The sequence below is a fragment of the Gossypium arboreum genome, chromosome 6, assembly GCF_025698485.1.
Source record: "Gossypium arboreum isolate Shixiya-1 chromosome 6, ASM2569848v2, whole genome shotgun sequence".
Taxonomy (NCBI): Eukaryota; Viridiplantae; Streptophyta; class Magnoliopsida; order Malvales; family Malvaceae; genus Gossypium; species Gossypium arboreum.
In genome coordinates, this window is record NC_069075.1 from 108,603,313 (window position 1) to 108,617,229 (window position 13,917).

At 29.9% G+C, this 13,917-nt stretch overlaps 1 protein-coding gene across 1 annotated transcript; it reads left to right on the plus strand.

Annotated features, from left to right (window-relative positions):
• The first annotated feature begins 6,063 nt into the window (after positions 1-6,063).
• LOC108486422 (ATP-dependent 6-phosphofructokinase 3-like) lies at positions 6,064-10,655 on the plus strand. Its single transcript, XM_017790475.2, has 13 exons — positions 6,064-6,365; positions 7,019-7,065; positions 7,156-7,195; positions 7,440-7,502; positions 7,601-7,738; positions 7,844-8,002; positions 8,144-8,197; positions 8,398-8,466; positions 8,583-8,712; positions 8,853-9,118; positions 9,210-9,255; positions 9,352-9,506; positions 10,139-10,655. Exons 1-13 carry the CDS (start codon positions 6,264-6,266, stop codon positions 10,340-10,342), a joined length of 1,473 nt encoding a protein of 490 aa, XP_017645964.1. The 5' UTR covers positions 6,064-6,263; the 3' UTR covers positions 10,343-10,655.
• The last annotated feature ends 3,262 nt before the right edge of the window (positions 10,656-13,917 follow it).

The following is a 13,917-nucleotide window of genomic DNA, read 5'->3' on the forward strand; positions in this document are numbered from 1 at the left end:
TGTCACATACATCATGAACTCAGACCACAACTCATGAGCTCAGATCACATAGTTCCTAGTGACATATCACTTATATCCTAAACTATTCCTAGGTTAAAATGGGATTCTTCGATATAATATTTCCATTGAGCTTGCTTGTAAAGTCGATTTCAATATCCATAGCACCAATCACATACTCATGGAATAATCAAGCATACTCATAATAGTAATAAAGTATTAAAATTCACTTGATGTCAAAACAATAGAAATATGACATAACATCTCATATAAACTTACCATACATGCAATATTAAAGCATTTAAAGTATGGCACATGTTGCAATATTTGCAAATGCACTTACCTCGACACCAAAATGGCAAAAAGGGACCTAATCGTTAATTTCTCGTTTTTTCCCGTTCTAGGTCTGAACCTTGCTTTCTTTGATCTATAATATCACATTTAGTCTATTTATTAGTCACATTAGTCAATGTGATCCAAAAATTATAGTATGGAAAATTTACATTTTTGCCCCTAAACTTTGTCATATTTACACTTTTTCTTCTAAGCTCGTAAAATGAAATTTATTCAATTTCTTTGTACTTTAAGCCTAGCCAAACCATTTTCATAACTATAACAGCCCACAATTTCCACTAGAACACACTTTTACTACATATTTTATAACTTTTACAATTTAGTCCTTTTAAGCATTTTCACCTAAAATCACTTAGCAAAAGTTGTTTCTCCAACCATAAACATGCATAATATACCATTAAACATCAAAATGCACAAATTTATAACATATTTCAAACCCTAGACCTTCATCATAATTCAAATAAATGGTAGAAATAGGTAGATCTTTTTACGAGGATTTCAAAAACGTAAAAATTATTAAAAATGGCACAAGAACAGACTTACAATCGAGCTTGGAAGCTTGGAAAAACCTAGCCATGGTTTCTTCATGTAAAACTCGGCCAAGGAAGAAGATGGACAAGAAATTTTGGCTTTTATTTTGTTTTTAATTCATTTTAATTACTAAATAACCAAAATGCCCCTAACTTAAAAATATTCTATTCCACCTATTTCACGTTCATTTTTGTCCAAAAAATTAACTAATGGTATAATTACCATTTAAGGGCCTCCAATTTAAAATTTCATAACAATTGGACACCTCTAATGTAGAACTCAACTTTTTCACTTTTTACAATTTAGTCCTTTTGACTAAATTGAGTGCCCAAACGTCAAAAATTTCAAACGAAATTTTTAAAAAATCATTCTGTGAAATTTTAGACCATAAAAATATAATAAAAATAATTTTTTTCTCATCGGATTTGTGGTCCCGAAACTACTGTTCCGATTAGGCCTAAAATCGGGCTGTTACAACATGATTTTTGAGGATATGTGTTAGGCTTTTGGCCATGTTGTTTGGAATATGTTTTATTTGCTTACCTTTAATGTGATTAAATGTTAAGTTAAATTCTTGTTATAAGAATTTACTAAGCATTAAATGTTTATTCTGTTTTATTTCATCTATTTTATAGTACTTTGAAAGCTTGTTGGGTTTGAAGCTTGGCGGAGATACTTCACACTATCCATCAACTCGTTTCAGTATAAAAAATAAATACATTTTGATTATAATGGCATGTATAGGCTAAAGTGGTCATGGATGGTATGTATATGTTTGGTTGAAATTAGCCATTTGATATGGTTTGTAATTTGGTATGTTTTGATATATATAAAATGATTTAATATGCTTAATGTGTGTTTGAATTGGAGGATTAAATCATATAGGCATACTGATTATGATGGTAAAATTGATTGAACATGCCTATATGTACATATGATATTTTGGTAAGTATAGATAGTTGAATATATGTGTTGATATGTTTTACATCAAAATTATTTTGGCTTGATTAGAATGATTTATATTGGATTGGCAATGTGTTTAAATGTTATTGTAGGTGAAAGACAAGTTTGGGTGAGAAATAAGGCTTGGAAATGGCCTTATTTTGTCCATACGGATAAAGACACGAGCGTGTGTCTCAACTGTGTATGACACACGGCCATGCGCACGGGCATGTGGATCGGTCGTGTGTCCCCTGCATCTTTAAATTTTCAATATAGAATGCTCAGGTATTTTCACACGGGCAGAGACACAGGCATGTGTCTCAATCGTGTGTGGCACACGGACGTGTGACTTGGTTGTGTAGTCCCTACAACTAATTAATGTAAATTAAAATGTTCACACAGGCATGTGGCTTGGCCGTGTGAGTCACACGGCTTGACCACACGGGCGTGTGTCCCTTGCATTTTGGAAAATTTTTGAGATTTTGAGAAAAATTTTCTGAGTACTTGGTTTAGTCCCGACTTGTTTTTAATATATGTTTTGGGCCTCGAAGGCTCATATAAGGGACAATATGATTGTTTATGATTGATTTCTGATATAAATGAGAAATGATATGAAATATCTGTATTTGATCTATTTATTCCGGTAATGCTCCGTAACCTTGTTCCGGCGACGGATATAGGTTAGGGGTGTTACAATGGACATCACATATATAATAAGGGTAATTACATGTTATTATTTACTATCATGATAGGTTAGCCCAACTTAAAAGTGATCTAAATTTGGTTAAGGTTTATTTGTTGGGCTTTAATTATTAAATAAAGTATGGGTCAAATATGTGTAGATAATCTAGTAATTAATTCCTAATTAATTTCTAATTAATGATAGGCTAATTAGGAATTAGGGCTAATGTGCCAAAGTTATATATATTAGGGTTATGGTCTACAAATTACACATAAGATAACTTTTCTAATATCTCATCCTTAGGAAAGAGAGAGCAAATATTCTCTAAATTTCTTGTTTGCTAATTTAGAAGATCAAATCCCCATGATCAAAAAAACTTCAAGGAATTCATGGATTCAGGTATGCTTTCGTGTCTAGTTTTGTTCTTGATTTATTCTTGATGATTTGACATGACAGATCCTAATTTATGATTTATTAAGTTTTGTATCAAGATTTTAACGATTCTAACACTATGATCTAAATCTTAAATTCTAATTAAGTCATAAAAGTAACAATATCATGTCAATAAAATTTTTCTATTCATCTAATCTAAAGGTGTTCATGGGTCGTTGGGTCACCTAACCTGCATTGGGTCAAGCTTGGGTTCATTTTTCAACTTCAAATTAGCTTTACCCATTTACTTTTCAAAATAAATAAAATAATTTTACTTTCATATTTATATATATTTATAATTAAATTTAAAAAAATGTTTTTTTTAACATTAAAACAAGCAATTTGGGTGAGTCTGAGCTCTTGCTTGAACTTGAATTTTTTTTTAACATTAATATTATTATAGGTTTTTATCATATTTTCTCTTTTTGGATACAATGTCTAAAACTATTCATAGCACATTCTCAACTCTTAAATAGGAAGATAATGCACTTCAACGCACTTGAACCTATGTCCTCTCGCACTGACAACAATACCGATACCAATCGAGTTAAGATTTAATCAGCCATGAATACCTATAGTTTAACCATTTGCTTGGATGCTAAGTTCTAACTTAAATTTAACATGGAGCATTTTTTATACATGTGATTGAAATTGTAAATACGTTTTTATTTATTATATGATTGAATCTCACATATTAAAAGAATAATCCTTTATTTCAAATGGTTTAGCCTCAAATTTTAAAATTGATGGCTAAATTAATTTAAAAATCTCTCAAAGTTTAAAATTAATGGCCAAATTAATTTAAAAATCTCATTTTAACAATACTAATACTTTTGAAGATTCAATTAAACATTTTAAATTTAAAAATCACTTTAGAATATTTAAAATAATTTTAAAATGTTTAGTGTAATTAATTTTATTCTTTAAAATCTAAAACTTGAATTTTCTCCGAATAAAACGATAAACGACATTGTTATTGAATTTATATTAAAATGTAATTTTTTGAAATAAAAATCAATTAATCTTGAGGGAGGAGGGAGGCGAGGCAGTGGCCTTCACCCCAATCATGGAAAATCGCCCTTTTAATTTTATAGGAAATTACAAACTAGTGGTAAAATTTTATTTCAATTTTCAGAACTTTTTATTCATTTCTGGACCGAAGCAAATTTCCCTACTAATTTTTTTTTTTAGAAAAAGTTTATGGGAAGGATTTTTACATCGATATAAAATTAATATGATTTCACATCATTAACTTTTTTATGATTCATATATTAACAATTTAGCCATCATCTTTTAAATTTTATTCATATAGATTATGCATTTTAAGTTCAAGTAAAGAAAAAATTAACTATTTATTTTATGCAAAAAATCAATTATTAAATATATATTAATATAAACAATATTATAGATAGATATGATAGATATATTGCACATGACAAGTACAATTATATTAATAAATTTAATAGTTGAACTGTTAAAATATGAATAATAAAAAAGTACTTCTATGACATGTTTGGTTACTAGTGTAATAATATGAGTAAAAAGTTTATTTAACACATATTCTAAAATAGTTACATATAAAATAAAAATAATTTTTATAAATTTAAACTTGAAATGAGAATGATGAGTAAAAAATCTTTTTAAAAATAAAATCTCTACAAAATAAGTAAAAGAAGAAGAAGAAGAAGAAAAGAAGAAGAAAGAATCATTATCTTTACCACAAACAAGTCATGTGAGTGGCTAAAATTACCAATTGTAATTAGTTTATTGCTTACTTATGTACTAAAACATTTGGAAAAATAATACTCATATCAAACATAGTATTATTATTAATGAGACAAGCTTAAATTTTACCTAACTCAAGTCAAGTTTATTATTCAATTTGTATTATAAGTCAATTAAATATTAATTCAATTATGGAATTAAAAAAAAACTCATTATTTTTAAAGTAATATTTATTACGAGAGTACTTTTGTTATTTTATATTTTTGTATAAAATATCAAAATCTATCTATAATAAGATTTGAACTTAAACACTATAATTTTAAAACCTCCAACTTTACTTTTTGAACCAATGTATTATTTATTTTTATATCAATTTATTTATTTATGGTCACCCTATAATATAGTGTCAACAATCAACCACTAAAATAAATAAAAACAATTTTTGTTGGTAAATAAATAAAATTGATAAAAATATATTTGAAGTCTCTATGTTTAGTGTATATTTTGAATTTATTTTATTTAGTATTATTTTTAGGATTTTAATATTTTTTAGATTTAAAAATTCAATTCTAATTATTAGCATGATTAAAATTATTTAATTAAATTTGTCAATGTGACATTTTGAAACAATAAAAATACACATTTAATAATTATGTAATAAAATAATATTATAATAAACTTGAATTTAATAAAAAATTAATAATATTAATAAGAATAGTAAAATTTTAAATCTAAAATTTTAAAAATAGAAATAAAGAGAATAAATTTCCACAACAAAAAGCATATAAATTTGAGCATATTTTAACCAGAAAACTATCAATCGCCCGATGCATGGCAAAACCTGTGGGAAGGAGAATGATGTTATACACTATAAAGAATACAACGAATGCGGCGCCACCTGTTTTGTGCGCTACACAAACCTGGGAATGGGACTAGAATTTAGATCCAAAGCACAAATGACACGTTTTATATTTTCAAGTGTTTTCTCGCACATTTGATTATATCTTTTAGGGGAGATTACGGGTTTTTTTTTCACCATCAATATTTTAATGGTTAAATATTTATATTTCATATTTCATTGATATAAATAATACTAAAATTTTTAATTAATTTATATTAAATATTGAATGAATAGTTTTATTTATTTTTAAATGTTTATTGAATGGAATATCATAAAAGTACAATTTTATTTAATTTCCATATAAACAAAATTTTCATTCTTACAACTATTCTCATATTTGATAAATAAAATTGCTGATACCAAATCTATTACGATTTTAATTATTTATGAAAATTAAATTATAATGAATTTTCATATATCAAAATTAGGCAAAACTAAAATTTTAAAATAAATTTACAAATTTAAATTTTAAAATATTACAAAATTTAAAATATTCTGTACGATGTACCCAAAAAAAAAATAACACTCTCCGAAGACAATCCCTATATATTAGCATTACCATTAGCGGCCAATTCCTTTTCCAGTTTTTTCTAAAGTAAAAGAGAACACTAGTAATATAATAATATATAAAAGCTTGTCCAACTATTCTCCGAGAATTGAGAGAATCGAACCTTCACGTTTTCCTTGAGAAAGCTAGCGATGGGAAATCCCGGCGATACGCAGATGAAGTTAGCCACCGGCGAAGGCGGTTACGTCCTCGAAGATGTTCCTCACCTCACCGACTACCTCCCTGATCTTCCTGTACTTTCTCTTCTTTTTCTCTTTTTATGTATCTATTTTACTTGTTTAGTACTGATCCGGTTTACTTGAGATCGATAGAGACGAGGTAGCGGTGCACATTGTTGAGATTTTTTGTTTAGTAGTAGTTACTTACTTGATCAGGCTTTGGATTTCATTGCACTGTTGGTTGCTGGGAGCTAAGATTTTATTTTTTTTCATTTTCAGTACCTTTAAAGTTAACGGTTTTCCGTCACTTTAGTTCAAAAGAGCCGAGGTGCACAGTGTTAAGATTTTTTTTTTTAATGATAGTAATTTTTCGGTTTTCGATTTCATTGCTCTGTTGAGTGCTGAGAGCTCAGATTCATTTTTTTTTTGGTCCCTTTCATTTTGAGCATCTTTATGTCATTATTTTTCTTCACTTTAGATAAAGAGAAACGAGGTGTACGTTGTTGATATATTTGTTTAGTGATAGTAATTTGATCAGCTTTTGATTTCATTTCTCTCTTGGTTGCTTAGAGCTCAGGTTCCTTTTTTTTTTTTTCCTCCATTTTGAGTACCTTTAAGTTGCTGCTTTTCCTTTTAACTTTCTCTCTTGTTATTTCTCTGTTTATATAATATATATATATATATATATATATAACATTTTATTTTATCGGTATATATTTACGTGGCAGAGCTATCCGAATCCTTTACAAGACAATCCAGCTTATTCAGCTGTCAAGTGAGTAAAATTAAAACTGAAAGGCTACATCAGCTAAATTTTGTATTGTGGTTGACGGTGGTTTATTTGTGCGGCTTTTTTTATTCTCAGGCAGTATTTTGTTAATGACGATGATACCGTCACTCAGAAGGTGAATCCTTGTCTACTTGATTGGATTTTGCATTTTAAGGAAAATTTATTTGAAGTTATACTCTGTTTTCTAAGGCTTGCATTTCGTTGAAGTTGAGGTTTATATGTGGTCAAGAAAGGATGCAGTGAAACCTTTAGACAAAAACAATTGTTTATTTTATGTGTTGCAACTAAAGTTATAAATTCTTAGTTACCTATATACCTTTTTAATCAATTGGTTAAGTGATTCACTAGTTTTATTACAGATTGTTGTTCACAAGGACAGTCCAAGAGGGGTGCATTTTCGACGTGCAGGACCTCGCCAGAGGGTAAAAAAATTCTCATCTTGCCTACATGCTATTGGGTTGAAGTTAGTGAATGATAAGCTATGGACAGTTCACTGACTGGCAGTTCTTATGTTTATTAGGTGTATTTTGAATCAGATGAAGTGCATGCATGCATTGTAACATGTGGTGGTCTATGCCCCGGGCTCAACACAGTGATCAGAGAAATTGTCTGTGGCCTCTATCACATGTATGGTGTTAAAAAGATTCTTGGAATAGATGTAAGTAATTTTGGTACAATACGTTGGGTTATTTGTTTATGATCAGCAAAGAGAATACCATCATCTGATAATCTCACTGACAACTTTTACTTGAGACATCTTTAGGGAGGATACAGGGGTTTTTATTCAAAGAACACTATCACCCTAACTCCCAAAGTTGTCAATGATATCCATAAACGTGGTGGTACAGTCCTTGGGACGTCAAGAGGTGGTCATGACACCTCAAAGATTGTTGACAGCATTCAGGATCGCGGAATCAACCAGGTGCGAATGAGGTGCAAGTGTAGAGTTTGTCAGAGATCCCCTTTGTTTGTTTGAATTTATGTCTCATATTTATTTATTTCAAATGTCTGGTATCATGTGGCTACTTTTTATGGGTTCTAATTGTCTCCTTTAGTGATTCAGGTTTATATACTCGGAGGTGACGGGACACAAAGAGGAGCAGCAGTGATTTTTGAGGTATTAGCATTTGGCATTTTTTTTTTCAGTTTCTGAGTGTCAAATAAGAAATTTGTTCCGTAGAGGTTGATCAATATAACCAAGGGTTAGTCAAGGATGCTTCTATTAAGTATTGTCTGAATCATCTAAGCTATTCTTCATTAATTTGAATACCAAACAATGGAACTAATTGTTACTCTTATGTTTAATGATCTTGGCAGGAAATTAGGCGACGTGGCCTCAAAGTAGCTGTTGCTGGAATCCCAAAGACCATTGACAATGACATTCCGGTACTTCACATATTCGTAGTTGTAGTTCTCTACAAATTTCATTGTTGTTACCACTTGAAAGACTTGTCAATTAATCCATGAGATGACATGGTGCTGGGTTGCTGATTTTGGTTCAGGTTATTGACAAATCATTTGGTTTTGATACTGCGGTTGAGGAGGCTCAACGTGCCATTAATGCTGCACATGTTGAATCACTAAGTATTGAGAATGGCATTGGACTTGTAAAGCTAATGGGACGCTATAGTGGTATGCTTAGTTTTAATTATAATGGATGGGTTCTTTACAATTATGTAATCGATGCTGCCTGGTGTCTCTAGTTTTGTTTGATTGTGGAATTGGTATTTTTGGACCCCTTCTTTAATTCTCTTATTTAACTGCTGCTGCAGGTTTCATTGCAATGTATGCTACTCTAGCCAGCCGAGATGTTGACTGTTGCTTGATTCCAGAGTCACCATTCTATCTTGAAGGAAGTGGTGGACTTTATGAATATATTGAGAAACGGCTCAAAGAAAATGGACATATGGTTATTGTGATCGCTGAAGGAGCAGGACAGGATCTTGTTTCAGAGAGCTTGCAGTCCATGGACCAGCAAGATGCTTCAGGAAACAAGCTTCTTCAAGATGTTGGACTGTGGATCTCTCACAGGATAAAGGTGCTACCTTCAATTGATGCATGGCTATCTAGTAGATGTCTATGTAAAATCTACACTAAAGTCTTTAACAGTCTTTTATCACTTTGTGTAGGATCATTTTGCGAAAAAGAAGATGCCCATTAATCTTAAATATATAGGTTAATGTCTCATCCACGCTTTATTTACTTTGTTCCTACTAAATTCAACCTTTTGATAATGTGCAAAGATATATGACATGAAAAATTGGCTTGCAGATCCTACATACATGATCCGGGCTATTCCTAGCATTGCTTCCGATAACGTCTACTGCACCCTACTTGCTCATAGTGCAGTTCATGGAGCAATGGCTGGGTATACAGGCTTCACTGTTGGTCCTGTCAATGGCAGACATGCTTACATTCCATTTAATGTATGTTCCACGATTCCTTTCATAACTTCTCTGTTTGTGCACACTGTTAAAAGCTATAAATTATTGTCCAAGTGTCCATAGAACCCATCAACCATGAATGTTGCTAATCAATTTTTGTTTGTTATTCTCGCTTTGTTTGAGACAGAAACTTAGAACAAAAGTTAAATACAAGAAGGGGAAAGAAAAAACTGTGGTAGGTTGGATGTATATTTGCCAAATTTGACCCGAATCCGAAAACCTGAACCGATCAACCCGAACCCAAACCCAAACCCGATTCAACCTGATTTTGACTATAAATGTCAACAACCCAAACATGAATTAACTTAACCTGATTGAAAAGACCTGAACCCAAAATGATCCAAACCCACATTGACTTGAAATTTTCAAAATTTGAATTGACCTGATCAAGATTGGCTCAACCCAAAAGTAACTCGATGAGTTCAATTGACAGGTCTAGTTGCAAGGAAGTGGCATATACGTAGGTTTAGCCATTGAGTTTTTGTTGTTCGATCTTACTGGCAAAAAGATAAATCATCATGGAGAGCTTCATGTGGTCTCCCACTAATATTTAAACACTTTCTTGGCTGAATTTATTAGGATGAGAATAATTTTTTTCTGATGGTAATTCGCAGCGTATCACCGAGAAGCAGAACAAGGTTGTGATTACAGACAGGATGTGGGCAAGGCTGCTCTCTTCGACTAACCAGCCAAGCTTCTTGAACCCCAAAGACATTGCTGAAGCCAAGGAAGAGAAACAACCTGCAACTGGCTTGTTGGATGGGGAAAATTGCAAAGAGAAAAAGTCAAATACCGAAGAAGATCCTTGTATGGTTTGAAAGTTCCCTTTATTCACTCGGAATTAGCACTCTTTATCATCCTTAAATAATCAGTTAAATAGTAACTCGGGCTGCATGGATTACTAAATAGTTTGAAATTTTGGTGGAGATGGATATTAACATTAAGAAGTTCATAGTCTGCTTACATGAGTTTTGAAATGTATGATCAGCTAATCTAGGCTGCCATGGAACTGAAAGTACTGATCAACTTGGAATTGCATCATTTTTGTCTTTCATGTTCCTTTGTGTTATGTTATTTCTGTATGCTGTAAGAGAAGATAACTAATGGTTATATCACTATTCCTGGTTAGAAGATGTTTTATGAGTAATTTATTATTATTATTTCTTTTTCTGAATCCATTAATTGGGGGCCAAAAGAAACACAAGAAATTTTATTAGTCTGCTGCTGCTGTTGTATGAATTACTTATAGTTTGAAATTTTGGTGGTGTTTTAATCAATTGGGTAAGTCAAAGTTGATTTCGGATTAAGTCAATTGAGTTTTTAAAATAATCTGACTATTTATTCGTCTTTTTGGAGTTAGAATTGTTTTTAAGTTCTGTTGCGGAAACTTCAAGTGAAGCAGAGAGAAAGGGACGAGAGAGAAACATAAGAGAAATTATGACAAAGAAAAGACTTGATTTGATTCAAAATTCAATGAATGCTGCTGGCTTACACTGTTTCCTTAAGTAGCTGAAAAGGGGATTAACCAACGCCATTCGGTTATCACAGTTGTATATTAACAGCCTGTTAAAACTTACCGTTTAGCTTAATATACAAACGCATCGTATTACTTGCTAAAACTCACCATTTCTAAGTAGTGTTTTTCCTCTCTAATGTTTAATGGTTACAACTGAATTTTAAAACCATCAGCTATCCTATCCTTGCTCCTTTTTTCTCCTGTAACAATTACCCTCCTCTGTCAAAAGATCATTCACCATTGATGACATAATAATTCTTCTCTGTATTTAAATCAAATGTTTACTTTAACCTTTTTACAGGATTATAGACTCGTTTAGATTATTTACTGAAGTAAGTTGTTTTTCTCTTAATGTAAACGTTTTTACAATTTCACTTATCACCAATTTGCAAGAAAAATAACTTACTTCAATAAATAATTTACAATTGTGAGAAAAAATTAATAAAATCATATTTCTATAGAAGAAATTTATAAAATATCCAAATATAAGATATCTGTCAAAGACATATAGAAAAAATAAGCGATATCAAGAGCTAAAGATACTAGAGGTGGATTAATAGAAATCTCACTATTTAATAAAGATAAAATTAAGAGGATTAAAAGAAATACCCCAAGTTAGATATATACATTTAGGAATAGTAATGATAATTATAAGAGTTTTGTTTAAAAAGGTCATAATATATCAATAATAGCAGTTTTATTAGATAAAATATTTGAAAATCCAATAAAAGCGTTATTGGAGGAATTCAATCAAATTTACATGCCGAATAATAAGATTTAAAGTTAAATCAAATTACTTTATATCTATTACAGATCATTTGATAGAAGAATGTTTATACCTTAAAATTCAGGCAAAAAATTATGAAATTAATGATTTAGCAGAAGATTTAGCAATCAGTTGGACTTCTATTAATGAATATACTAATACAGCAGAAGTAGAAATTAAAGAAATTAATAACAAATTATTGAACTCTTTGTACCCAATAAAATCACTGCTGAAATACAACCAAAATTATTACATTTAAGAGATTTATCAATACCAAGAGATTGGATGATAGAAAGAATAAAGTAGTACCAGTACTTATAAACCTGTAAGTACTAAGTACAATAGAATATATGTATTATATTTTAAAAATACAGCTATAACAAATACCAATGATAATTTAGTTTTACCCTCAAATGCTCAAATAGAGATAATTTGGCTTTACCCTCAAATGCTCAAATAGAGGAAGATGAGGAAAATCCAAGTAAAAGTTCTATATCTTCAACACCAATAAGAATGAATTCAAATTTCCAATCCAGGAAATATTACACATATATTGAAATTACATTTCAATTTAGAGAATATAAAACATATTCTTTACATGCTTTGTTAGATACTGAAGCTACAACTAGTAGTTACAGAAAGAAGTCATTCCTTTAGAAAAATGGGAACCTATGAAACATCCAATAAAAGCCACAGGAATAAATGGTAATGAAACCATAATTCAATATAAAGCTAGAAATATATCAATCTACCTAAATAACGTAAGATTTGTGATACCTAAAATATTGTGCTTTCCAGCAATGCATGGAGATATATTATTAGATAATAATTTTATATATCAACATTTACCATTTTCTATGGATAAAAATTTAATTATGTTATTTGTAGAAAAAACATATGTAGAAATACCATTGGTAGAAAATCATAAATTTGTTTGTGATAAAAACTTTACATACCAAGAAAATAACAAATTAAACAACTTGAAACAAGTCATTGGTTGTTTAAAATATTAAAAATAATTTTAGTGAAGAACCATTAAAATTATGGCAAAATAGCCCTAGAAATTGTGAAATTAAATTAGAAATTCCCAATAAAATTATTAGAGTAGTTAAACCAATGATCTATACTAAACAAGATATAGATGAATTTGATATACAAGTTAAAGAATTATTAGAAAATGATTAATAAAAACAACTAATAGTTCACATTCTAGTTCAACCTTTATGATTAAGAATCATGCGAAATAAAAAAGGAAAAGCTAGAATGGTTATTCATTATAAAAGATTAAATCAAAATATTATTTTTATGGTTATTTTATTCGAAGAAAGGATTTTTAATTAATTTATGCTAAACAAGCAAAATATTTTAGTAAATTTAACTATAAATTAGGATTCTTGCAAACCATGCTAACAGAAGAGTTCAAGCCTTTGACAGCTTTTAGTGCACCTAATGGATGTTATTAATGTAAAGCAATGCCATTTGGATTATGGCATGCACCACAAATCTTTCAAAGATGGATGGATTCTATATTTAATAAATATAAAAATTTTGTGTAGTTTTATAGATGATATTTTAATATTTTCAGATACATTAGAATTACATAGAAAATATTTAAATATCATCTCTCAAGAATTCATAAAAAATAGAAATAGAATTCTTAGAATTAAAATTATCTACATATAGTTCTAAACTATAAAATCATATTATAATAAAAACAAAAAAATTAAAAAATTGAATATAAAAACAGGTTCAACAATTTTTAAGAATTATTAATTACGGAAGAAATTCCTTTCGTATAACTCAAAGGCACCATATTACTTAATACTAAAACTCACTGTTTGGAAGCAGTGTTTTCCCTCTCTACTGTTGAAGGGTTACAACTGAATTTTAAAACCATCAGCTATCCTATCCTTGCTCTCATTTTCTCCGGTAACAAGTTGAGTTTGAATTTGAAGATATATTCAAATAAAAATGGATGAATTGAGATAAAATTTCAGGTTTCTTAGGTATTATTCACTTAAATGCATGCGTAGTAATGTTATTAATTGAATTATGATTTATTTGGTAAATGAAAATAAAAAAGCCATAAAGAAATTGGAAGCACCGATAAG